At 50.9% G+C, this 24,495-nt stretch overlaps 11 protein-coding genes across 11 annotated transcripts; 5 read left to right on the top strand and 6 right to left on the bottom strand.

Moving 5' to 3' along the window:
• Window positions 1–760: 760 nt before the first annotated feature.
• AKAW2_20797A (peptide alpha-N-acetyltransferase complex A subunit NAT1) lies at window positions 761–3,394 on the bottom strand (the record flags this gene model as incomplete). Its single annotated transcript, XM_041685550.1, has 3 exons — window positions 761–1,224; window positions 1,277–3,232; window positions 3,313–3,394. The coding sequence occupies 3 exons, from the start codon at window positions 3,392–3,394 to the stop codon at window positions 761–763; spliced, it is 2,502 nt and encodes an 833-aa protein (XP_041539623.1).
• A 673-nt stretch (window positions 3,395–4,067) lies between these two features.
• On the bottom strand, window positions 4,068–4,758 carry AKAW2_20798A (MIX23 family protein; the record flags this gene model as incomplete). Its single annotated transcript, XM_041685551.1, has 2 exons — window positions 4,068–4,603; window positions 4,686–4,758. The coding sequence occupies 2 exons, from the start codon at window positions 4,756–4,758 to the stop codon at window positions 4,068–4,070; spliced, it is 609 nt and encodes a 202-aa protein (XP_041539624.1).
• A 518-nt stretch (window positions 4,759–5,276) lies between these two features.
• AKAW2_20799S (putative formamidopyrimidine-DNA glycosylase) lies at window positions 5,277–6,456 on the top strand (the record flags this gene model as incomplete). The annotated part of the gene is made up of 2 exons (XM_041685552.1): window positions 5,277–5,869; window positions 5,925–6,456. 2 exons carry the CDS (start codon window positions 5,277–5,279, stop codon window positions 6,454–6,456), a joined length of 1,125 nt encoding a protein of 374 aa, XP_041539625.1.
• A 119-nt stretch (window positions 6,457–6,575) lies between these two features.
• On the bottom strand, window positions 6,576–7,484 carry AKAW2_20800A (uncharacterized protein; the record flags this gene model as incomplete). Its single annotated transcript, XM_041685553.1, has 1 exon — window positions 6,576–7,484. The coding sequence occupies one exon, from the start codon at window positions 7,482–7,484 to the stop codon at window positions 6,576–6,578; it is 909 nt and encodes a 302-aa protein (XP_041539626.1).
• A 526-nt stretch (window positions 7,485–8,010) lies between these two features.
• Window positions 8,011–9,877, top strand: nar1 (iron-sulfur cluster assembly protein NAR1; the record flags this gene model as incomplete). The annotated part of the gene is made up of 2 exons (XM_041685554.1): window positions 8,011–8,118; window positions 8,192–9,877. 2 exons carry the CDS (start codon window positions 8,011–8,013, stop codon window positions 9,875–9,877), a joined length of 1,794 nt encoding a protein of 597 aa, XP_041539627.1.
• A 619-nt stretch (window positions 9,878–10,496) lies between these two features.
• RPC10 (Rpo12/RPC10 RNA polymerase subunit family protein) lies at window positions 10,497–10,875 on the top strand (the record flags this gene model as incomplete). Its single annotated transcript, XM_041685555.1, has 2 exons — window positions 10,497–10,705; window positions 10,851–10,875. The coding sequence occupies 2 exons, from the start codon at window positions 10,497–10,499 to the stop codon at window positions 10,873–10,875; spliced, it is 234 nt and encodes a 77-aa protein (XP_041539628.1).
• A 523-nt stretch (window positions 10,876–11,398) lies between these two features.
• On the bottom strand, window positions 11,399–12,750 carry TRP4 (anthranilate phosphoribosyltransferase; the record flags this gene model as incomplete). Its single annotated transcript, XM_041685556.1, has 2 exons — window positions 11,399–12,358; window positions 12,424–12,750. The coding sequence occupies 2 exons, from the start codon at window positions 12,748–12,750 to the stop codon at window positions 11,399–11,401; spliced, it is 1,287 nt and encodes a 428-aa protein (XP_041539629.1).
• A 397-nt stretch (window positions 12,751–13,147) lies between these two features.
• AKAW2_20804S (mitochondrial 54S ribosomal protein uL10m) lies at window positions 13,148–14,209 on the top strand (the record flags this gene model as incomplete). The annotated part of the gene is made up of 1 exon (XM_041685558.1): window positions 13,148–14,209. One exon carries the CDS (start codon window positions 13,148–13,150, stop codon window positions 14,207–14,209), a length of 1,062 nt encoding a protein of 353 aa, XP_041539630.1.
• A 403-nt stretch (window positions 14,210–14,612) lies between these two features.
• AKAW2_20805A (phosphatidylinositol-specific phospholipase C) lies at window positions 14,613–16,151 on the bottom strand (the record flags this gene model as incomplete). The annotated part of the gene is made up of 1 exon (XM_041685559.1): window positions 14,613–16,151. The coding sequence occupies one exon, from the start codon at window positions 16,149–16,151 to the stop codon at window positions 14,613–14,615; it is 1,539 nt and encodes a 512-aa protein (XP_041539631.1).
• A 1,728-nt stretch (window positions 16,152–17,879) lies between these two features.
• On the top strand, window positions 17,880–20,833 carry AKAW2_20806S (uncharacterized protein; the record flags this gene model as incomplete). The annotated part of the gene is made up of 3 exons (XM_041685560.1): window positions 17,880–18,015; window positions 18,062–20,051; window positions 20,101–20,833. 3 exons carry the CDS (start codon window positions 17,880–17,882, stop codon window positions 20,831–20,833), a joined length of 2,859 nt encoding a protein of 952 aa, XP_041539632.1.
• A 1,533-nt stretch (window positions 20,834–22,366) lies between these two features.
• Window positions 22,367–23,197, bottom strand: AKAW2_20807A (gluconokinase; the record flags this gene model as incomplete). Its single annotated transcript, XM_041685561.1, has 2 exons — window positions 22,367–22,819; window positions 22,919–23,197. 2 exons carry the CDS (start codon window positions 23,195–23,197, stop codon window positions 22,367–22,369), a joined length of 732 nt encoding a protein of 243 aa, XP_041539633.1.
• Between the last annotated feature and the right edge of the window lie 1,298 nt (window positions 23,198–24,495).

Consider the following 24,495-nt stretch of genomic DNA (forward strand, 5'->3'; position numbering starts at 1 on the left):
GGTTTATTAGATCTCTTCTGTGTTTGGGGCTAGAGGTATATAGACATATGCTTACTTATTTTCTTTCTGGTCCTTGGTATTTGGGGGTCGATACGATCAATTGCATGGGAAACGTGTTTTGTCTGGATGGATGGGTATATGTATCAACTATTGACATCTCCTTCTCAAACTGTACATTAGTCGAATTTAAGATGATCTTGACTGGTCAAAAGTCTCGTATCTAGTATAAAAACACCTCGTGGGAATGTATATCTACTTAGTACTGGGAGATGAAACGTTACAATTTCTACCAGGTCGCACATTCAAGTCCCTCGGGGCATTAAAGTACTTATTCCTTCAATGCCTTGATGTGTCAAACGCGCGTGAAAGACTCCCAACCAAACTAGTAGCCCCAGACCGCTTGTGTTCTGACTGGGCTATTCTCTATTCAATGCAAAAGTCTATTACAATACGCCTCGATGAATCTCGAAGGGCATTCTTGCTGTATAGTTTTCGTGTCACACACCACATACCAGGGCTTGTCAGTACAGTTAGATATGTACACCCAGGTAATTCCAGCTACAGCTACAAGTTCGTAGCTGATCAAATTCTAAGGATAGAAAAATGGTAAGGATAAGAATAATGATCAGGAGAAGGAGGAGGAAGAAGCTAATGAGACAAGGAGAAAAAGTTCCTTTCCGCCAATCATGTTACAGAGGTTCAAAGTATAAGGTAAGTTTTGAATATGAGTAGTCCAAGAAAAAAAAACTGTCCTATCACTTTAGTCGAGGCGGAAGACCGTCGCCTCGGGCCACTTGCTGCTTGCCTTCTCAACATAAGCAGACTTTGCGGCGTGGTTGCTTCCCCACTCGCTCAGGAGCTCCAGGCCTGCCAGGGCAGTGTCGATGGTGATGTCCTTGGAGTCGAGGGTGGAGATGAGGTCCTGTTCACATTGGGGCTTGGAGTCGGGCTTCAGGAGCTGGCGGCTGGTCAGGCCGGCTTGTTGGTGGGGGACGCTCTCCTTGTGGGTAGAGAGGAAGGTGTTGTTCCATTCCTCGAGGTTCTGGCCCTTGGGGAGCAAGGCCTCGAACTCGGCGTTGACGACCTCGGCTACTTGGGGCGCAAGTGGCTCGGAAAGGCTATCCAGGGCCTTGCGGAATCGGAGAATCTGGACATGAAGGGTGGGGTTGGATGCGTCGATGGCGTGGGCCGCGGTGAGGCACTTGAGAGCAAGTGCGTGCTTGCCTGGGGTTGCGGTTAGTATGTGCTAATGATTGATAGCAAAGGGTGAACGTACCTCTCCTGAGGTAAACTTCGAATCCGAGACACTGGGCCTCAATGCTCTTGGGGCTAAGCTCCAGCAAGTGAGTCAGGAACTTGGTCGCATCCTTGAGCGGGTCTTGCGTCTGGGCAAGCTGGTTGCCTAGCGGGTCAGAGTCTTCCGTCTTCACTTCTCCGTCAACGCTCTTTGTGCTTGCCGCCTTTCTGGCCTCACGCTTCTCCGCTTCAATCTTCTCCAGGCGCTGCTGCTCCTTCTTGGCCTTCTTAACCGCCTTCTTACGTTCCTCGTCGTTGTCAGCAACGGCGCTGGGCAGAGGTCCGTGAGCCAGGTCGGGCTGATCGTGAAGGAGGAGGTAAGTCTTGATGGCAGAGACGGCCATCCGGGTGTAGAAGGGGTGCTCGCGCAAGCGGTCTTCCCAGCGAACCATGTCCACATAGGCACGGATCATGCCCTTGCGAAGGGAGAAGCTGTGGAAATCGAACTGATCTTCTTGCCAGGTGTCGAAGATGTTGTAGACAGCATGGAATCGCTTCAGCGCGAGGCCGAGCTTCTTCTGACGCAGGTACGCCTCACCATCCTCGGTCAGGTACCAGACACATTGCATCTCATGGAGATCACCCATAGCCCCACCAACGGTTTCGTTACGAGTGAACTTGCTCATGTTGTCAAGAGCCTTGTCGTTCTCGTTGTTGCGGAGTTGATACTTAGCAGCCTTGGAGTTGATGTGACGGTCCTTTTCGTCCAACAGCCTGGCCTTCTCCATCTCCTCAGCCGCCTTCTCGAGGTTTCCATAATGCTTATATATCCGGGCCTTGGTCAGTTGGTACTCCACAGCCTTGGGCGATAGTTCAAGGGCCTTGTCGACATTCTCCATAGCCTTGGACAGGTCGCGGCTGAGGTGGTAGTTGTAGTGCTGAACGAGGAAGTAGTAGGAGGAAGAAAGGAACTCAGTGTTGTCGGCGCCGGACTGACCTTCCGCGGAGCCGTTCGACTGGGGCGTCGTCGCGACGTAGCCTTCAACAAGTTCCTGCACTGTATCACGCTTGGCGGGGTTGCTGTACAGTGACTTTATGTTGGCAAATAGAGAGGGAACGCCCTTCTTGAGCATGCGCTGCAAGTAGGCGTCGGCGGCCTGCTTGAAATCATCGCCCTCCAGGAACTCCAAGGGAATTCTGCGAGCAGCATCACCACGGGGGAACTTCTCGACCCACGAGTCATACACGGCCTTCTTGGCCTTGTGGTCATCACTAGGGATACCCTTCGCCCGGACCAAGGCATCGTAGTAGAGCGAGTTCTCCGGGTTCCGGTCCAGGAGCGCAATGTACGCTGCCTCCGCTTCAGCCTTTCTGTCCAGTCGCAGGAGGTAGTCCGCCTTCATCTCCATCACAGCAAGCACGTCCGAAATCCTGTGTCCCACCTTCTCCAGATGTTCCAACGCCTGTTCCACCTTACCAGCCTCGGCCATGATCACGTTCTTGTACAGAACGGCCTCCGAATGCTCCATATCCGAAGTCGGCGGAGGGATCTTTAGCGTCTCTTCGTAAGTATTCAAAACCTTTTCGGCCTCTTCCAGATCTCCGGAGAGGTGGTGTGCGATCGCGAGAGCCGTCCAGTTCTGTCGGAAACCCGGGCGAGCCTGCAGCATGGCTTTCCTGCTCTGAATGTAGCCTTGGTAATCGCGCATTTGCATTTGCAGCAGCGCAAGATCCCGCTGGATTGGCTGTGAATCCGGCTCAATCCTCAATGCAAACCGGTATGCCTTGATTGCCTCTTCGTAGTTCTTGTCCGCCCGATACAGCAATCCGTACACATGCCAGCAGATGTGCGACTTCATGTCATTCTTCAGGGCTTCCTTGGCCAGCACAAAAGCCTCCTCCTGCTGGCCCATGTTGCTCATAATCAGAGCCTTCATCGCCAAGGTATCACCATGGTTGGGGTTCTTCTTCAGGATCTGTTCGGCGGTCTTGATGCCTGTTCGGAAGAGAGCACAGTTAGCTTTCCTGCCCACTTGCGGAGACCTCCAGCGTGTCCAATCGAGATCGCAAACGCACCCTTCTTGTGTTGCTTGTTCTCATAATGACGAACGACTTGGCGGAACAAGGATGCATCCTTGGAGTTCAATGGTTGCGGCATGGTGAGTGTGGTTGGCCGGTGGTGGTCTGTGAAGGACTTGCCAAGTGACTGTGCGAAGACGGAAGCTCGAAGTGCGCGGGGGAGGAATGACGATGGACGACGATTAGTCGATCAGGCAGCGATAAGCTATGACCAACACTCTGACAGCATGCACGTCCTAGGGGATATTAGAATTATCCTTGACCCCTATCCAATCCTCTGGTTCACCCGTTCAAGCGGCTCAAATGGTATGGTTAAATGATTGCTTTTACTCGTAAAGTTCTTGCCGACCGCCGTCCTCGAGGGCTGCCCGGCACCAGACGAAATTATTATCCGAAGCGACCTGCAGATGCAACCTGGCGGCCCTGATACTTACCCTCCATATCACCCAATTGTCGACAAGTGACATTGCTAATGAGTATTCACAGCATGCCGTCTGTTCTGTTAATTGGTAATAAATGGTAGAGTACGCGATTCAAGCCAAGTTCATGTTTTGATTCACACATCCCGCCTGGGCTCCAACCAAGAACGCCTATTATATGCAGCTATCTTACAACATCATATACATAGCAAGTCCAGTCTCATCAAGTCAGGTAAGTAACCAGACAACAAGCAGCTGGAAATGAGACCCCCAATCATTGGAGGCCCTCAACCATAATCAATGCGGTGACTACTACTCGACCCGGAGATCATATCACTCTGTCAACGGTGGTGCCTGCTCTCTTTGTTTATTCTCACGCCATTTATTCAGCGCCTCTTCCCAGCCCTCCGACGGGCCACCACATCGTTCCGTTACCAGACCCCACGTGCGCGTGCGTATAATGTCTTCGACCCCCCGTTGAGTGCGGACAAGATTGGCCAACGACTCAGTCCGTGCCTCCCGAGGCAAAAACCGGGCCGCATATGGGTCTAGGCGATCATCGACAATATGCTCGCGATCCTCTGCAGATTCGGTCTGCTGGAGAATGAGGTCCGGGTCTTCCGGGTCGGGACTTGTGGCCACCCCGGCGCAATAGTTGAGCACATCCGAACGGACTTGCCATGATGGAAACAAGACCTTATCCTTGAAGCCCTGGCAAGCAGCTGGTTCGATTTGCTTCCCTTCACTGGCGTCTATTTGTCGAATAGCTGTGGAGGAGGGATCGAATCCTTGTCGAGATGGGGTGAACAAGGCATTGAGATTTTGCGTAATGGAGTCATCTATGGTCGATCTAGAGATTCGTAGAAAATCTGTACAGCAGCCAGGATACCCCGGGTCAGTCCGCGCCCCGTTACTGTCTATGGACTTGACGGTGGCCGTAGCTGAGCATACCTCTGAGCAGCCTCTCATTGAAACAGAATTGGGGTGTCAGCTGAGGAGCTGAGGTTGACGATGCTCGAGACATATTCCGATCCTCCACCTTTCCAGTGTCACTTTCTGACCTGGAAGTATTCGTCCAGAACCACTCCACTTTGGCAGCTGTACAATATGGAACCGCGGCCAGCGGATCGTTTGGCTGCAAAGAAGTAGTTCAAATAACAACTGTGCTACTGAGGTAAAGGAAGACCGGGTAACTAGTCAGGGGCTATGGCAACTTCCAAAAAGGCCGTGGGCTAGCAATGCAGCAATGCAATGACTTCAACAAGCTAATGTTGAAGTTCTCACGAGGTTCGGCTGGCATGCCGTACTTCACACTTTCCTAGTATATTACCCGATTAGGTTAGCATTCTGTAATCACGGGACTACGTGATGGTCGACGCGCGCCACGACCTCCTGCTCCAGCCTCTGCTCGACTTACGTGACTTCATTGAATTGACTTTATACACACCTTTGAGCCTATTCTGGGAGGCGGTTCCAACCAAAGGGACAAAATTTCACGCCACAATATTCCGTTCCCGACAGAGACTGTCAACATTGAACATCATGCCCGAGCTAGCGGAAGTCTCACGTATAGTCCATTTCCTTCGTCAACATCTTGTCGGCAAAACGCTTTCCAAGGTGTCGGTGCAAAACGATGACATTATTTACGGCAAAGCGGGCACCACTGCTGCCGAGTTTCAAAAGGCAATGGAAGGGAAGAAAGTTACTGGTGCCGGACAGCAGGGCAAGTACTTCTGGATTGCTATGTCATCACCACCCCACGCAGTTATGCATTTTGGTATGGCGGGCTGGCTGAAGATCCGGGACGCCGACACATACTACTACCGGACAGACAAACCAGAAGATAGGGAGTGGCCGCCGAAGTACTGGAAGTTCTTGCTCGAAACCGATGGCGATCCAAAGACAGAGGCTGCGTTTGTTGATTTTCGCCGACTGGCCAGGATACGCCTGGTAGACTGTCCCGCGGAGGAAATCCGTAAATACAGTCCTCTGAAAGAGAATGGCCCAGATCCTGTCGCCGATAAAGACATTGTATCGGAGGAGTGGCTGGCAAAGAAGCTGAGAAGCAAGAAGGTACCTGTAAAAGCCCTGCTCCTTGATCAGGCGAATATTAGCGGAATAGGCAACTGGATGGGGTATGTTTCTTCGGGTTCCCCTTATGGAAATTTCATCCAGCTGACGATTTTATAGCGATGAAATCCTCTACCAAGCTAAGATACACCCTGAGCAATACAGCAACACTCTTGATGATGACCAGATCAAAGAGCTGCATTCAGCGATACATTATATCTGCTCCACCTCCGTAGAACTTCTGGCAGATTCGGAGAAATTCCCAGCTGACTGGCTGTTCAAACATCGGTGGAGTAAAGGCAAGAAGAATACGCCATCAGTGCTGCCAAACGGGGAAAAAATCACTTTCCTTACGGTAGGCGGCAGAACCAGCGCAGTGGTTCCAAGCGTGCAGAAGAAGACTGGGCCAGTAGCCAAGGACGTCAGCAGTGAAGACGCCAGTAATGCGCCGGCAAAGTCAAAGCGAAAGCGGGCCTCAGTGAAAAAGGAGGAGAGCGAACCGGAAGCTAGCGAAGAGGATTCGAAGCCCAAGACAGGGCCCAAAAGGCAAAGCAGGGCTTCTGTCAAGAAGGAAGACATCGATGAGACAGAGACCAAGCCGGTAGAAGCACAACAAACTACCAGAAGGCGCTCTGGCCGACTTCGAAAGTAGGAACCCCGACCATTGTACCATTATAAACATATTAGCGACGTATCGGGAGATACGACGTGACGGACGTTATTATACCGGTTTTATATAATACTATGTACCACTTTTCCTGGTCTACCTGTTCATACCTTCAATCCATGCAGCCTTTCCCGGAAGACATCGAAATTGCTGTCACCCTGAGCAACTTTCGACATGTCATCTAAAACCGCAAATACAATCCTCTCCCACCATCCCTGGAATTCGTTTTCTTTCAGGACTTCGAACCAACATTGAGCAACCTCGGCGTTTGGGTTCGCAAATGCGCCACAACCCAGAGCTCCTAAAACTATTCTCCGATGCTTCTTATATCCTGCAATGCGGAGAATAGACCGCATCTTGTCTTTGGTCAGTTCTCGATCAGAACGAAACTTGAATGCCGCTGGATTTGCCGTATAGTCCACCTCTGGTCCTTCCAGGGCAGCAACGCTAATAACGCTCACAATAGGAAGATGTTCAGGCTTCTGCAGGTCCATCAGCCCATGACCCTGTGTGAAACTTTCACGGAAGATAACGACGGTCGGAGAATAGATGGCGTCTCGTTCTCCTATGGGATAGTATCGGTATTTAAGGGTGGAGCTGAGGCTGCTGCGATAGCAAAGAGCCTCCTCCTGAGCCATAGCTCCATTACGCCAACCGCCGCCTGGATTCCTTTCGTTGGCCATATTCAAGACACACACGTTCCGCGTGTCACTTTGCCGGAATTGCCTGGAGGGGCTATTAACCCTAATGGCGATGTCGAACGTATCTCCAAATATGACTTCGACATGGGTTGATAGCTTTGGACTGAACCTTGGATTTAAAGAAGGATATCTGATGCGTGGACAGTACTGTGCTGTTGGAGGTGCCCGAGGCACTGTACTTAGAATGCCGGGGAGAAGGGCTTGAGTCTCTTCCGCGGTCGCTCTTAGTATTGCTCTCCTATCAGCTCCCGACATAGGCCGTGGTCGCACATTGACCGGTCGGAAGTAGTCCGGTAATAACTTTTGGCTCATCTTTGTATTTGTGGTCTGCTGTGAAACTATGTAAGCAGAATGTAAGGTTAATCTGGCTACATGTCTGTTAATGTAGTGTGTGGCATGACTTGACAGTAAGAGCAGACTTAGGCAGCAAGGCTGGAAGCACCAGGGTGCCTGGTGAGTGGCCAGCCAAGTGGAAATCCGAGGGGCAACACGAACGAGCGGCAGAACACGAGTGCCTGGCGGGCGGTGCCGAAAGGCGGTCAGCTTATCATCGCCGATCGCGGGGCTGCCGATAAGCATCCAGTAACATCAGAGTTCGTCGCCACTGCAGATGACAAAGCATTGGTCTTTCTTTCGATCACTGTCACTGTCGCATTTCTTCTACCTGCTCTCATATTCCATGCACACTGAAGTCTTGCACATTGCGTTCAACTTGACGTCGAAGCTTTCATATTGCTAAATCAGCACGATCCGAATTGCAGCGCAGACTTCTGAGCCCGCTGCGGAGTGGCGCTGCTATACCTACTCATCTAGCTAGGAGTCTTCAATTGCCGCCACAATGAGTGCAATTCTATCTGCAGACGACTTGAACGATTTCATCTCTCCCGGAGTTGCGTGCATCAAGCCTGTGGAAACTCTCCCTGCAAAGGATCCCTCGAAAACAGATGTATGTGCTCGACCTTCTCCCTGCTTGTACCCCACTCCATCCAATGAATGAGCGCTGATTTATAATCTCTCAGTACCCCTATGAAGTGACCACAGAAGACAAAGTGCAGCCTGAAAATCTTCCACCGGCACAAATCTCTTTGACTGACTGCCTCGCATGCTCTGGGTGCGTCACTTCAGCTGAGGCCGTGCTCATCTCGTTGCAATCGCATGCGGAAGTCCTCAACACTTTGGATGCGCATCCCGAGTTGCTGATCAACCGTGAAAATGGGACATTAGCACAGGGTCTGGGCACGGACAATGACGAAGGCCGAGTTTTCGTCGCAAGTGTTAGCCCTCAGGTGAGGGCCAGCCTAGCAGCAACCTATGGAATCACGGAGAAGGAAGCATCATACATGATCCAGCAGTTCCTCAGCGGTCCCCATGGTTTGCGTGCCGGAGGCAAGAATGGCAGCGGCTTCACATGGGTTGTCGACACCAATGTTCTGCGTGAGGCTGTCTTGGTTCTTACGGCGGACGAAGTTGGCGAGACTTTGACGACCAACCCCGATTCCCCTAGCACAACCAGCGCAACCAATACTCTTCCCAAACGGCCGATCCTCTCGTCCGCATGTCCAGGCTGGATATGTTATGCGGAAAAGACACATCCATTTGTTCTCCCACATCTGTCACGACTCAAATCACCGCAAGCGTTGGCTGGCACCTTTTTCAAAACCGTCCTCAGTAAATCACTTGGCATCCCGGCCTCTCGTATATGGCATTTGGCCGTCATGCCTTGCTTTGACAAGAAGCTTGAAGCCAGTCGTGAGGAGCTTACCGATGCTTCGTGGCTGTCTGCGAAGGACGAAGACCACACACCCGTCCGTGATGTTGATTGCGTGATCACCACTCGCGAACTTCTAAGCCTAGCGTCTTCCAGGGGCCTTGCGCTTCCCAACCTACCGTTCAAATCCCTTCCTCAGGCTTATATACCACCATTCCCCGATACCACTCTGAACGAATTTCTGTTCTCAAAGTGTTCCCCAGGACAATCAACTGCCGCAGGTACATCCGGAGGCTACCTCCACCACGTGCTTCAGACTTTCCAAGCACGTAATCCAGGCAGTGAGATTGTCACTCAACGAGGAAGAAACGCCGATGTAGTCGAGTACACCCTCATGTCGTCGGAGCACACGCCTATCCTAAAAGCTGCTCGCTATTACGGTTTCCGCAATATTCAAAATCTTGTTCGCAAGCTAAAACCAGCCCGGGCTTCTCGTCTTCCGGGCGGTAATCGACGAATGCCAGTCGGACGGGGCGCTGCTTCTGGTGGTTCTGGCACAGATTACGCTTATGTAGAAGTCATGGCATGCCCTGGAGGCTGTACTAATGGAGGAGGTCAGATACGCATTGAAGATGCCCGCGAAGCTAGCTCCAGCGTGCAGTCCTCAACCTCGGGCGAAGTGCCCGACTCCTCGTCGAAGCCGACACCACATGAGCAACGCGCTTGGCTTGCCCGTGTAGACGAGGCATATTACTCTGCGGAGTCTGACTCCGAGTCGGAAGCCGGAAGCCAGTCGCAGCCCCTAACCATTCTTGAAAAAGAAGACAAAGTCCATGATGCCATGCGTTATTGGTCCGACTCCATGGGAATCCCGCTCTCGAAGCTTGCCTACACCACATATCGCGAGGTTGAGAGTGATGTTGGCAAGTCCCAGCCTGCCGCGAACGATACTACTCGCGTTGCCGAGCTTGCTGGAAAGATAGGCGGTGGTTGGTAAATCTGTTTCTATTCTTTCACTTATTTATGACATATACCCTGTGATGTTTGGATGACATGAGTTATGCGTGCATTTTCTTCATCGGGACAACAGTCTTTGCATTTGGACAGCACATTATATAGAGAGATACCATGTTTGCTGGTGGAATCGGTGGCAACACGATAAGTCGTGGGAGGTGTATATTGTGTCTTATACTAGATACAATCCAAAAGGCAAGCAACTAGTTAAAGCCCAGTACAAATCGCACTTCATAAAACATATCAACGCAATCATATATTCCTGAACAGAACCAAAATCGACCTAGCACATTAAGATAACCTACTTAGTACTATATCCCGACAAACACTAACTACAATCTGCACAACCCATCCGCTTACTAAGCACACCACCACAACCACCTTATCCACAAACATAACACCAATCACAACCAGCCCAGCCTAACCCAATCCAGCAACGAACCTTGAACGCAAAAAAGTTCCAGAACAAACCAAACCACCCAAACCTTCCATCACCATCACCATCTACACCACAGCCTCCACTACCTCCCCAACCGCACACCGACCAATTACCAACCTCGCAAACCTCCTCAAACTACCGCAATAAACCAATACAACCCACCATGTCCCGCGAACAATACCAAGTCCCCAACCTGGGCGGCGGCGGCGCCCAGAACGCCTTCGGTGATGCTGCCGGTGGTGGCCCCATGGACGGCCCTGTCGTTGCGTACCTGTGTGGCGAGTGCAACTCGCGCGTTTCGCTGAAGAGGGGAGATCAGATTCGGTGCAAGGAGTGCGGTCACCGGGTTTTGTATAAGGAGAGGACGAAGAGGTTAGTTTTCCCTTCTTCCTTTTTTTTTCTTTTTTCTTCCCTGGGGTTGGGGTTGGGATGGGAGGAGGATAAATGTGGAAATGAAAGAAATCTTTGGATGAATGTGTGTGGGTTTGTGCTAACTGGTTTACTTTGCGATATGCAGAATGGTTCAGTTCGAGGCCCGGTGAATTCGGTTTCGATAGAATAAGTGGTTTGAGTTGGGCTGGACTGGACTGGACTAGACTGATATGGTCTGGTTGGGCTTGTTTGACTTTGTTTTATGTATGATGGGGTGGGTGCATTTGGTGGCGCTTGGAGTTTGCTTTTGTTGTTATGTATTTCTTTGTGAAAGTTATTTGTCTTGGTGAGGGTTGGATGTTGGTTGTGAGTGGGAGGTGGGGGGTAGATGGACGAGTGGGATTATTGTCGAGTGAAGATAAGTGATGATGGGGATTTTGTGCGGAAATACCCCTCGTCTTGAATTCAGGCAGTTAATTCAATTATGTGCATGGATCATTACTTGGGTTTGGATTGTCTTGAACAGTATTCGTTTCGATGGTTACGGTATCATAAACTATTCACTACTACCCAGGAAATTATAGCCATACTGTTGTTTCGAAGAACAAGTTGGCTTATACTTTTCAGCCACAGAAAAACCCGAGAGTCAGAAGAGAATGAGTGGTTAGAAAAAGATGGAAGCCGTTGATATGATTAAAGCCGGTTCGTGACTTCAATGAAGTGCTCGAAGGACTTGAGAGCAGCGCCGCTCTCAACGGCCCAGCGAGCTCGGCGGACACCCTCCTTCCAGCGCCCGCCACCAGGGCCGCGCTCAGTGATGACCTGACCGTCATCGCCAGGTCCCATGTTGCTGGTGTCCGCATCACAGATACCCGACACCGTTAGGAGGGCAGCCACGTTCATGAGGACGAAGCTCAGGATGGGATCATCCCGAGGCAACTCATTCCGCAGAATGCTCATCAGCTTGGCTGCGTTGTCCTTGGGCATCTTCCTGCCGCCAACGTCAGACAGCGGGTGAGTCGGCAGGCCAAAATCGGACGGGTGCAATTGGAACATTTCCATCTTGACCAATGTGCGGGGGTGTTCCTCCTCATCGCACGAGCACTCGTCCTCCTGGGACCCTTGGTACGCGGGGTTAGGATATTCCGTTAGTTGCCAGCAGTTTGTCTTTCCTGCGCAGCTGATCTCGTCCAGATCCTCCTCACCACAAACAACAAGCGCCTTCTTGCATCCGTTCTGTCGCAATGCCTCCACAAACACCGGTCCCAAGCTCTGGTAGGCCACACCAACAACACGCGCCTCGATAGCCCAGTCGACTGGGTTGGCAAGGGGTCCCATCAAGTTGAAGATTGTCCGAAGTCCAAGCCCACGCCGGACAGGGTCGGCGTACATCATGCCAAAGTGGAAGTTGGGAGCAAACAGGAAGGAGTAGTTGGTCTCCGCGTAGACCTGGGGAAGGTTATCGGCGTTAACTGCGCCGATCTTCGGGGGCACAGGAGTAATGGCGTTCAGGACGTCGGCGGATCCGGAGAAAGAGGTCTGGGCCCGGTTGCCATGTTTGGCGGTCATGAGGAGAGGGGAGGCAATGATCGAAGAGGTTGTGGAAATGTTGAAGGTAGAATGCATGTCTCCACCGGTACCAACGATATCGCACTACAAACAACGTAGACGTCAGCCGTATGATCCAATTGAGGTACAATATCACCAGCATCACTCACCAGACCACCCCTGTAGTTGCCCTCCTTCTTCCCGCGCGACTTGATAGCAGCCTTCAGAGTAGGCCGGTCGACCTGGCGAGCGGCCTCGCGCATGCGATGCGAACACTTGGCAATGACTTCAGCATCACGATCCAATCCCGTAGAATGCAAAAGCGTGAGCAGCGCTGCGGTCTGAATATGCGAAATCCCGTCTTCAAAAATCAGGGCGAAAGCTGAGGCAATCTCCGAAGCTTCGACCCGGCGTTCCGTAGCGGGGTAGGCGAGTCTCTTGAGGAGGGGTGAAATGGAGACATGTTGCGGTTTCTGGTCGTGAATTGAGGCGGACATTTTGCCTTTGGTTTCAATGTTAGCTGGTAAAACGGAACGGCGCGCACGCTCCTATATAAGCAATGAGTCACAATTCACTCACCGAGCTTTCAAGCTTAGCTGCATGAAAAGGAAGGAAGGTTCGGAGTTTGGTCGGATGCCCGCTGACCGCAGAACAAAGAGTCATCTTTGCATCTGGCAGAATCCCACCGCCTGTAAGCCCGGCTAATCCACTTTAGGAAGTCAAGATTTCGTGCCATATTTTCGTCCAGCCGGACATCCTCCAGCACGCTGCTCTTGTCGCCGGCATCGCCAATTTCACGGTCTTGGAGGTTTTCGTCCGGCCCCTACTTCCTCGCGGTATTATTCCACGCCCAATTGACCTTTCACCCCCGGACCTCCTCTTCCCACCTCCACAATGCCGCCTCGCGTCCGCATCTCCAGCGGCCGCATCACTCAGTCGGTCCGCAGACAAAGGGTCGTTTACCAGCATGAACTCCCGATTGCTGCCAGATATGCCAGCACAGCAGCCACGGCAACGACCCCGGCCGCATCAATTGAGCAAATGACACACTCTCCTGCCCCTATCGCCCACTACCCTCCCACGCAGCCTCCCTCGCACCGCAACCCCGAATACCGCCGGTCCCAGCTCCTCCGGCAATACACCTCCATCATCCGCACCACGCCTCTCATGGTCTTCCTGCAGCACGACAACCTCCAATCGGTCGAGTGGGCCGCTATCCGCCGAGAGCTGAGCGCAGCCATGCAGAAGGTGGACGAGAAGATTGCCTCGGAGGGCCGTAAGGCCCCAGCACTGGCTCCGCACATCAAGGTCCAGATTGTCCAGACGCGCATTTTCGAAGTCGCCCTCCGCATCGTCGAATACTTCCGTCCTAAGCAGACCACCCCTGTCCCCAGAGCCGTCGACCCTGCCACGCAAACATCGGCCGAAATCCCTCTTGCCCCTTCCCGGGATGACCCTACCCTTTCCCATGACCTCTCCCGCGCCGCTCATGATGCCGTCCTGTCTATGAAGGGCAAACATGAGCTCTCGGAGCTGCTGGTTGGTCCTGTGGCCGTCCTCACCATCCCCCACGTCTCCCCCGAACACTTGAAGGCCGCGTTGCAGGTCCTGGCCCCCAAGTCCATCGGTCTTCCTCTGCCTACCCGGAAGGCTAACCCGGGCTGGCATGAGTTCCCTGTTCAGAACGGTCTGAACAAGTTGTCTTTGATTGCTGCTCGTATGGATGGACAGGTCTTCGATGTTGAGCAGTGCAAGTGGGTCACCAGTATCGAGGGCGGTATGGATGGCCTGCGGTCACAGCTCGTTATGGCTCTGCAGAGCATGGGATCCAGCATCACGAATGCTTTGGAGGGTGCTGGAAAGAGCCTTTACTTTACGCTTGAGAGCAGAAAGCAGGATATGGAGCCGAAGGAGGAGAAGGCTCCCGAGGATGAGAACAAGGGTGATTCTGCTTGAACTGCCTAAGGCTGTTGAATTCTTCTGCCTGGCTTGCCATGTATAATAAAATGTCGCGTGTATTTTTCTTTCCCCCCTTTTTTCTTTCCTTTGTGGTTCCATTTTCACCCTTCAAGACCATGATTGTTTTAGCACATGAAGTTTTTCATTAGAACCGGAGTCATAGTTCTAGGTTACAAATACATACATACTCCTTTTGGCTGTGACGTCCGCTTGTATACTGTGTATCGTGACCTACGTTGAAAAAACGGGTATTATTTTATTGTTACCTAGTTCACGTATCCCTCTTGTTGGGACGGTCACTGTCACAGAGTGCGGTTCTTTTGACAATCCTCTTGAAGAGACTCGGAGCGGGATTGAAGCGCAACCGGCAGTCCTTCCTTTCGTTCCCAACCAATTCTCCTTAATTGTTGCCATTGCTCTGCTCGCTCTGCTCTGCATGCATCAACTGCCTGTGTAGCAGCCGAGAATTCAACCCCACAATGCATCGTACAAGATCCCAGTCGCCATCCAAGCCTACCCAGTCCGTGACAAGGACACCAGTAGACCAATCACCATCACCCTCTCCATGCTTCCTGCACAGATACTCAACAGTGGCAGGGTTCAGCTTAGCAGCAATCTTCTCAGGCCACGTTCCGACCTTCCAGAAATTGCTGGCGCTCAGGAAATTGATGTAGAACGGATGGGCTCGCGTAGCCAAGGGCCCTGGAAGCACCCCAAACGGGTACTGAGTCTTGCTTGCGCGTCCGCACTGCTCGGTCACGTATTCGATCTTCTTATCGATGTTCGTGGTCTCCAGGACCTCGTAGAAATCTTGGATGCAAAGCTGTCCACTGGGGCAGGTGGCACTGGCGCAGTTATCGGCCCAGCCACTGGCGTTGATACCCCATCCTTTGCCATCATGGATGTCTTTCAGATGTTCGAGGATTTCGAACCGACGGACAAGAACAACCTTTCCACGTACTTCGCCTAGGGTGGGGATCTTTGGTTCCGTGTACCATCTGCTTCCTGGACGGGCGTAGTGGTCGTTGACGATTCTACTTAGCTGTTCGTCGGTGTGGTTTCCGGGACCTTCACGCTTGAGAGAGATGATGAGTGTTTCGGACGGGTTTTGCTCCAGGAAGTCGTTCACTTCGTGCATCAAGTCCCGGAAGTATTTGTTGCCGGTCAGTGAGATGGGGAAGACGCTGTGTACGAGGATAAGCTCCTCTTTAGACGTATCTTCCGGATATTGAGGCTGCACACGGATATCAAAGAATCGCACCCCGTTCCTGAGCTGTTCCCTGGGGCTGACCGCTTGGCAACGAACAGATGGTGCTGCAACATGGCAGGTTGGGGAGTTGTGCGTGCCTGGAATTGAAAGAGAGGAGAGCAAGGTGTCATCCTTCAGTTCGCCCATCCAGGCATTCAGATTGGCGGAGGAAAATATGGTGAGATGGGAAGCGGCGGTGATGTAGATTCCCGTGAGCTTGAACTTGGGGTTGTCACACAGTGCCTTCATGGTGGCAGTCTCAGTGGTGGGCACTGGGGTCTGGATTTGATGCCGTTCTCCTTCCACCTCAAAGACCCAGCGCAAACGTTCCTTCTCGGACTCGATGAACGAGCGAAGCTCTGTCTGGACTGACTCGAAGGGCGCGACATGAATGTCAACTTCTTTCTCTGCAAAAGGCTTCGTATCATCGTTCACAGCAGCAACTGGGGCATTCGCACGGGTCGTATTGGTCAAGACCCGTGTGAAATTCTTTGCAAAAGTTTGAACCCCAAGCGATCTATCGGGGGCACGGAAGCGCTCAATGCGCTTCAGTGTAATGGGCGTGGAGGTGACATTGCGAATAGTAAGGTGTTCGGCCACCATGTTCTTGGATCTTCTATTATTTACTCGCTCCGGCGTTGCGTTGTTCTGCGGGTCGTGTCTCCGTGGACGGCGTAGTGAGCACGGCATTTAGGACAGATCTCCGACGGACGGGACCGACAATCTAGACTTTATAATTAGCAGGCTGGCAAAGGGGAGCTGATCCCAAGGAAATGGCTGATACTTCAGCCTGGCAGGGTTTAGATTAAGGGCCGTAATTGGTCTGTTTGGGCTGGGGGTGCCTGGTTGCAATGGGGATACTTTGGAACACTAAGAAGACCCCCGATGGGGATTGAACCAATAAAGGCCGGCACCCACTGCCCATACTGGCCCAGGATCACCTGCCGAGGCGGAACACCGGAGCCCTGGAAACTTTGCTACGCAGACGCGAACCAGCTCAATAGTCTGCACAAGCAAGCGCATTGGACTGCCTGGAGCTAGCAAGTCAGCCCGTAAGCCAATGTTTGTTAATTTGGGCCCCCGCCGTCGCCGAGGGCGTGCTTGAAGCGGTTAATAATGATCAGCCCTGCGTCGTAAGGCTCTCCGTAATCCAGATCCACCACCCGCATACAACATCCCGCGGCTGACGATCGAGAAGGACAATATGAGCCGGCAGTTGGTTTCATCTTTGTAGCAAATCACCTTTTAAATTGGATTACTGTATAGTGGTTTGTGAAGCAGCGAAAAGTTTCGGGGCTTGGTTTAAATCAGGCTGTATGTTGTTCGAGCACAGCAACTTATCTCTATGGTTGGGATGCCGCTGAAGGCGAAGACAATGACATCTTTTAATGAATGGTTAGCCACCAGGGCGTCAGTGTTGGAGTCCATTCCCCGAACCTGAAGTCGGAGGACATGGATTGACTAGAAGAGAGTCTGAATTCGATGCCCCTCTGTGGACTGGTATAGATCGGCCCGCACGTGCCATGTTCGATGGCGGAACAACTCGCAGCCCGAATTGCGGGCGGATGTGGGAATGTGGAGTAACATCGCATACAATAACATCAGCTGGTGATTATAATAATATGATATTATAACTAGTATTCTTGTGAATTGTTATATAGCTCACTACATAGTTGAAATACTATTCTCCCCCGCAATCATTTAGTCCTCTAAATTCTTGGCATGGTACACGGATGGCTATGGATATCCGGCACTTAAGCAGAAGCAGTTGTTCCAATGTATTTAGTAGTTGTAGTGCTGCTTTTGTTCAGTTCAATTCAGTTCAGTTTCTGTTTCACGTCCGAAATTGGGAGCAGACAATCATATTCGAAAATAACTCTTGAACTCAAAACAGAACCGAAGCCTCCTCTACGCTTCCTCAAACGAGCAGGCGAGTACTTACAAACTGTAGATTACTACTGGCTGTTGGGTGTCTCCGTTTGCTAAGTACTACAGTACTAAGGTAAGCTCCGAAGGTGTTTCCGAGGCATCGGGAGCTTCCACGGTAGATGCCTATCTCAGATTGCTGCCTCCTCCCTTCAATGGGAAGTCGTATTCTATTCTTTCCTTCTCAAAAACACCGGAATCAATATCAGCCAAGCATCAGCGTAAATTACCGTGGATCTGCGTTTTGACAGTGTCTCATTCAGGCGCGCGCGTATTGAAGTGAATGCAGTGAATTAGGGTGGCTTCCAAAACGGGCTGCCGTCTGCATGTACTTAATTGTAGTTGGCTTCCCACTCTCACCCCGCCTGTTCCCTTTCAATACCTTTCAACCTTCTGCTCTCTTAATCTACACTTTCTCTCCCGTATCTTCTTCAACTCTCAGTCGACTTACACTTTTCATCTCATGGTCTGTTAAGCAACCACCTAGCTACTATGGGAACCAGGGGCCTCTTTTTTATCCGCTGCCGTGGTAGATACTTCGTCTATTACAATCAATTCGACAGTTATCCGGAGGGACTAGGCGACGCCATCTTGAATGAAATACCTGAAGACCCGGAGAAATATCAAGGCAAGTCCATATTTGTTCGCCTAAGACGTAACTAACATCCAGTTAGAATGGCTTCGATTCATGCGAAAGGTCTATGCTCAGCTCGTTCACCAGTTTGAGACACAAACTCTTCCAGTCAAGGTTCAAAGCGCCCGAGAGGAGTACTCGAGCGTGGCTCTGAAAGAGCGCTACGCAAAGAGCTTCTGGGCCATCGATGATCGACTACAACTTCCCCCACTACAGACAATCGTCCCGGAGCTGATGCATGCGTGGAACATTGAATGGACCTACACCCTCGATTTAGACCGGGAGGTATTGACTATTGACAACTCCCTCCATCTCCACCTAGCCAGACTCCCCCGTGCAGGGGGGTGGATCAAGTATCTTGGACAAGATGGTCGAGGCCGTCGGGCAGCTGCTCGGTGCACACCTGGAGGGGTTGTCGCCAGTTTTGGCTGGAAACCGGAGGTAGATTGTGCCTCAAGAGATAGGTATAGCCACTTGGACATTCAGGTCGCTCCACTGGAAACATTCTACGACCAAGGAGACATCATTGATGCACGCGAGTCACTACTGGCTGCCATCTTTACGCGCATGCACCATAGATATCGACCTGTCCTGGATGCCTATATTCCAGAGTGGGATCCCAGTTGTTTCTCGTTCAGGGAGATAGCCTTTGCCATACTGTCCATTGCTGCTGGTGAAATAACACTTGAGTGCGCTAGCAGCCTGGACCAAAACCACCAGACAGAAGGCTACTACCTGGCTCGACAGGATGTTTCCCCCGAACTGACTGCGCCCGGCTATCTGCCAACCGTTCTTCCACAGTTTCTACACGAGTCTCACATCCCAGGTACCCAGTCTGGCTCAGCACCCAGTAGCAAAATCTACTGGCTTAGGAATGTCCTTGTGTACTTGGTTACTAGACTGGATCTGGTCGAGGTCGAGGAGGCATCCGTTACCGAAGTTGTGGAAACTGGCCTCAGGCAAGGACTAAAGGATTTCCATGCCATGGTATTCTCCATCTTAGATGTGGTGCTGCTTCGTGTTCAAAAGTGTCCAGATGGAACCGTGCATGTTAGCAGGTCTCCTCTTACCACACTGATACAGTTTGATGATAACAACTCAGGATTCACGAATGGCCCTCGAACAAGGGTGTCGTCTTCTTACCCTGCGCAGGAAGATACATGCACAGCCGAGGAATCCACAAATGACTTTGAGAACCTAGAGTTGGCCAGTCCGTGTGATTCAGAAAAGTCTACACGAGAAAATATCGCTAGCCCTAGCCACGAGGAAGTCTCTGGTGCAGAAGATGTGGCCGCCTCTGTTCGGGAGCCCCAAACTTCGAATTCTGAGCCTGTGGAGTCACATCTGTCAGTACATGAAGACCCTGTCGTTGAGGATGATCATGGTTTCGGCCCGGTCTATCCACCGGATGTCGATGATGGAAGCGAAGATGCTGCTAGTTCTGAGTTACAAGAGGGGTCTCAGCTTGAATACCCAGCAAGCGGTTCAGATATATCGAACGATATGGGATATGATGACGATGACGGAGAGTCTACTGGTGATGGTTCAGGGAATAAGACGCACACCGATGCTTTTCTCGCGGTCTTACGTTTCTTTGACGCGGCTACATATCAAAACCTGAAGCATGCAAAGTCGCGCGTATTCCCCAATGAAATACTTGGAGCCATCATGAAATTCTCCGATACGCGGACCTATCGCGCGCTTGGTGAAGTGTCATCTTACTGCCGAAGAACCGGCAACCGTGAGTTTCGCTTGAACGATGACTATGCTATTGTGGGCTTTGACAGTGCCGAACAAAACTTCATCTTGGAAAACCTGCACTCGGGAAAGAAGAGCAATTCCCAAGTAAGGCATTCCAATGAAGATTCGTGGTTCCCTATTACCCTCAAGGACGATGAGTTAAAGTTAAATCCTGTGATCGGAATAGCCGATCACACTCGTCAAAGTATTCTGAATTCTGTGGGCATGGTATTCTCAGAGGTGGACCACAGACGTTCCCCTTATACAAAGCAGATAGACATGCCCGAACAGTAAGTTTTGCTGGCCAATTGGGTTATGGGTAACTAACCTCCTCCGCAGGATGTACTATGACTATTTTGGCGGCAGTCAGATCCAAGAACCCGAGCTCCTATTCAACATTGAAGAACACACATATGTCGGGTCTGTCGAAGATGGCTGGGGCAGGTATCTTGCGCGAAACTATCAGCTCAACAGTGGTTTGGATACTTCGGACTATTTGATCGTTCATATTCGCGGCCCGACATTCCGTTGCCTTCTACCCCCTAGGTACCGTGAGCTCGTCATGGATATCACTCATTGCAATGGGTTGTATTGCGTTCTGCGCCATGTGCGTGACGAAAGTCCCGAGGAATGGGACCTGACGATGAAGCATACTCTGCGCCAGCTTCATCAACGAGAGAAATCAGAAAAATCGACCTATACTGTCAGTACTAGAGGACGGCCTGTTGTGGTGGCCTTTACTACGAGTGTCAGGTTGTTTTATTATGTCCACCGGTGTGAAGAGCCCGCAGCCCTCGGAGCCGATGCTAGTTCTTTGTCTCGTGATATCGCTGCACGGTGTACGGATCCAGATCCCAGTCGGCGTCTCATTCCCCTACTTCCCGGAGGTAAGACAATCGACTTGAAGAAAAGCGATGAGAGAAATGAATTTGAGAGCTGGATGAAGATTTTCTGCGGTAACATAGGAAAGTCGACTGAGTGGGATCCTTTCACGGAAGAACAGCAGCCTCTCATTCCCAACAAGAATGTGCCCAGAAGTCCTGTGCAGGACACAGACGAGCCTTTCTTGTGAAGACTAGAGGTATAGTCAATTGTGGGCAACGATACATCAACAAGTAATGATAGTATATCCTACATCTTGAAATGGCCTTGACTCTGTGTTTCCGATGTTGTGCCGGCTTGCAGTTTTACCATGTTCGTCTGCTAGTCTAGCTCAGAATTCTTTAGTAGAAGAGACAGGGATATCAAGGATGGGTAGAATGCTATTTCAGAACCTCTTGTCTAGTTCAAATTTTATCACGGTGGTATTTGCTGTGACTTGTCTTTTTTTCAAATGGCCCGCTTGCTTTATTGTTCCTTACATCGATCTGCTAGCGACAAAGACAACAGAATGATACACACTCCTAAGGGCATAGGTCAGTGTCATATTCATGAAATGATCTAACTAATACAGCATATACTTTATATTCCCACAATCGGTAACTCCCATTGATATCTATCTCAAAAGCACTCTAACTTATACCCCATGCAGCTACTCTGTACCAAGAGTGCAATGGTGTAGACTAAACCACCAACCAACCGGAGCATGACGTAACATAAAAGTTTGATAGCTGGGCCCTTCTTCTCATTCCATCCCACACTTACTAGGCTAGTATTCAAACCATATCAATTCACATTCTTATACCCGATCAAACCGGCTTACTAGTTAAGATGCTAGCTATGCAGGTGCTTCTTCACCCTTTTCCAAGCAAAGAATTATCGCCCCCGAACGCCTACAAAGCAGCCCCCCCGGGTCAAGCTCACAATTATCCCAAAGCAATGCAACGCCGCGACGTAGGAAAGTCAGTCGTTGTTGTATGTAGATAAACACAAACCAAACATAATGAAAAGTAATGTGAAGCGTACTAGTCATCCATGGTAGATATAAACGAGTGTCGCATCCTCCTCTTCCGTTCTTCGTCCATGATGCTACTACTCCAAACATGATGGTTGTTCCTTCTAACCTTCCCCGCTGGACTTCAAACAGGGCGTATGTATTCGGTTTCCTTCTACCCAGTCTATCCCCATAGTCCTGAGGCCCTACGTGATCCTGGCCCTTCGTTGGGGTTAGGGTCTTGAATTTCAACTACCTACCTGACTAAACTGCCTGCAGCATGAATTCGGCGGCGAACTTGCTAGTAGTAGGCTAGTAGGTAATGCCATCCAGTCTGACTCCAGCTATACCATCATGTCAATGTATTGTTATAAGTATCCGTCCACTCTTATTTACATCCAGGGCAGGGGGAGTGCATATTGCTATGGACTAGAAAGTTGTAATCTTTGTGACATTTCTAAACATAGTCGTATGTAGATAAGACATAGGTAGGTGGTAGGTAGGTAGGTATCAATCAACAAACCCGAACAAGAAGTAAAATGCATCAATCCAGAGTTTAGACTCCCATATCAGAAATCAATGAAAAGACAGATCAGGCCCCCAAAATGCATATGAAAAAGCAAATATCATACCCAACTCCATACACAAAACCCCAGAAAGGTCAAATAAATCCATCATGCACAGAGACACTTACAACATACACACTTCTCCCCCTGGACACAGGTGGTCAAATTAGCGATATCTCGCCAACGTATCTCTCACCAACTCCAACACCTCCGTCTGGACCTCCGCCTGCGAAGCCCGCACGTCCACCGTAAGGGCATCCCACTCGCCCTTGGGCTCCTCGAGATCCTGCAACTGCGACTGCACCATACTACTCTTCATATAATGGGCCTGTCGATTCATGACTCTCTGCAACAACATGGTCTCATCCAACTTGAGATAGATGAAATGGATCTGTACCGAGGGGGATCCGTATGCCGCGACGCGCATCACGTCCCGGTATTTCTGTTTCAGGGCTGAACAAGCAACCACTACGCCGGAGGGTGGGTGGAAGTTGTTAGTTTCGGAGGGGGAGAGCGCCTCGATGGCGGCTTGGCGGAGGGAGATGAGCCAGTCCCATCTGTCGGCGTCGGTGAGGGGGATGCCGTTGGACATTTTTTCTTTGTTGTTGGGGGTGTGGAACTGTTGGGTGGTTGGTTGGTTAGTTAGGTGTGCTTGTAGTTGTGGGTGTGGGTGCGGTTATGGTATGTTAGGTAGGGTTGGTTGGTTGGTTGTACGTACATCATCACCCTCTAAGAAAGGAATGCCAAGTTCTTGTTGAATCCCCTTGCCTACTGTGCTTTTTCCACATCCTGCTGGCCCCGTCACCACCCAGATGTGTTGGATTTGGTCTGCCGGCGGTGTTGTGGTGGTGGTGTTGCTGCTGGTGCTTCCCCACATGGAGTTGGCCACGGAGTTGGTCAATGGGCTTTTGCTGACGGGACCGCGTGTGGAATCTACTACTGCCGCTGCTGCATTGGTCATTGTGGGTTGTTGGGGTCGTTCGCCGGCGGAGAGCATGGTGGTGATGATGATGTTGGTGGAGCAAGTAGAAAGGTTCTTGAGAGGTGAGGGAGTTGAGAAGTTAGGTATGACGTCCTTGCGAACCGTGGGATAAATAGGGTTGGGTGTAATTCAGTCCAGTTTTATCCACCCGGGAGAAGTGAGTAGTAGTGGTGGGACGTATAATATGTTGGATGAATGCGAATAGCCTATAGCGGCGCAAGTGGTCACCCGACGAGGAATGAGGAGAAGATTGCGGTAATTGAATATAGTGGTAGTGGTGGTGGTATGGATAGTATGGGGTAATGGGGTCTTCGGCAGTGACTTGGGGTATATAAGTAGTATAAAGGCAAGGGGGAAGAGTGAGAGTGAGAGAGGAATGAAAAAAGGAACCAAACAAGAGGAAGGGGAATTAGATCATAAAAAATAATAGATAGATAGTTTTCAGGGCAGTTTATAACAAATCAATAAATCAATAAATCTCCTTCAAGTATGAAATGCAAGTGGGTCACCTTGTCGGGCACAGTCATCTCATTGGGACTGCCAATTTCTCTTAATTCCTTCTCTTGATTTTCTTTGTTTTTTTTTAACTCAAATATGAGAACCCGGCTTTGAGTAATGAATTAATAGCAGGTTGGGGCCGGAAATTGCCAGAAGGGTTTCCACCGCATCGTCATGGGCTGGTGGTGAATACTAGTCGGGGACCGATCCAAACCACATCCGCCATCGAATCACAAAGCAGCTGAAAACTATTTGCAGGCGCAAAAGAAGTAGGGCATTCCGAGTGGGGGGGATAATGAGCAGCGAAACGGGCGAGTGGGGGAGACTCACTCCAAGTCAACTTTCAGGAGTCCGGCGGTCTGGTCATTAGCGGGAGATCCGATCGGTAGCAAAACACCTCTCCTTGTATTGTCGCATACGTAGTACACACCTCCATACAAGCCTAAGAGAATAATAAAAAGTACGCGCGCATTCCCTTTCCTCCCCCCTTATTGCCTCATTTACTCTTCAGCAGCAGGAACAGGGGAATTTTGCCCGGGAAGGAACCAGTCAGCTCAGCGAAACCATCACTTCCCTGTGTCACCCAATGAAATGTCGCTGGCTGACTTTGTCCGGTCTTCCCGCCATGATGTCACTGGGTCTGCTGCAACCGGGGATTCGGAACCGTAATTTTGTACGTCTGTTTCTGGTTTCTGACGGTACCGGGACGGGTAATGGCTCGAACCCCCACGCTATTCCCAACCCGGTATTGGGTCACCGTCCCCAAAAGGGTCGTTTTCCACGGTGCGCTTTCCAGGCCATATACTCTTGCTAAG

This window comes from Aspergillus luchuensis, chromosome 2 (genome assembly GCF_016861625.1).
Source record: "Aspergillus luchuensis IFO 4308 DNA, chromosome 2, nearly complete sequence".
Lineage (NCBI taxonomy): Eukaryota > Fungi > Ascomycota > Eurotiomycetes > Eurotiales > Aspergillaceae > Aspergillus > Aspergillus luchuensis.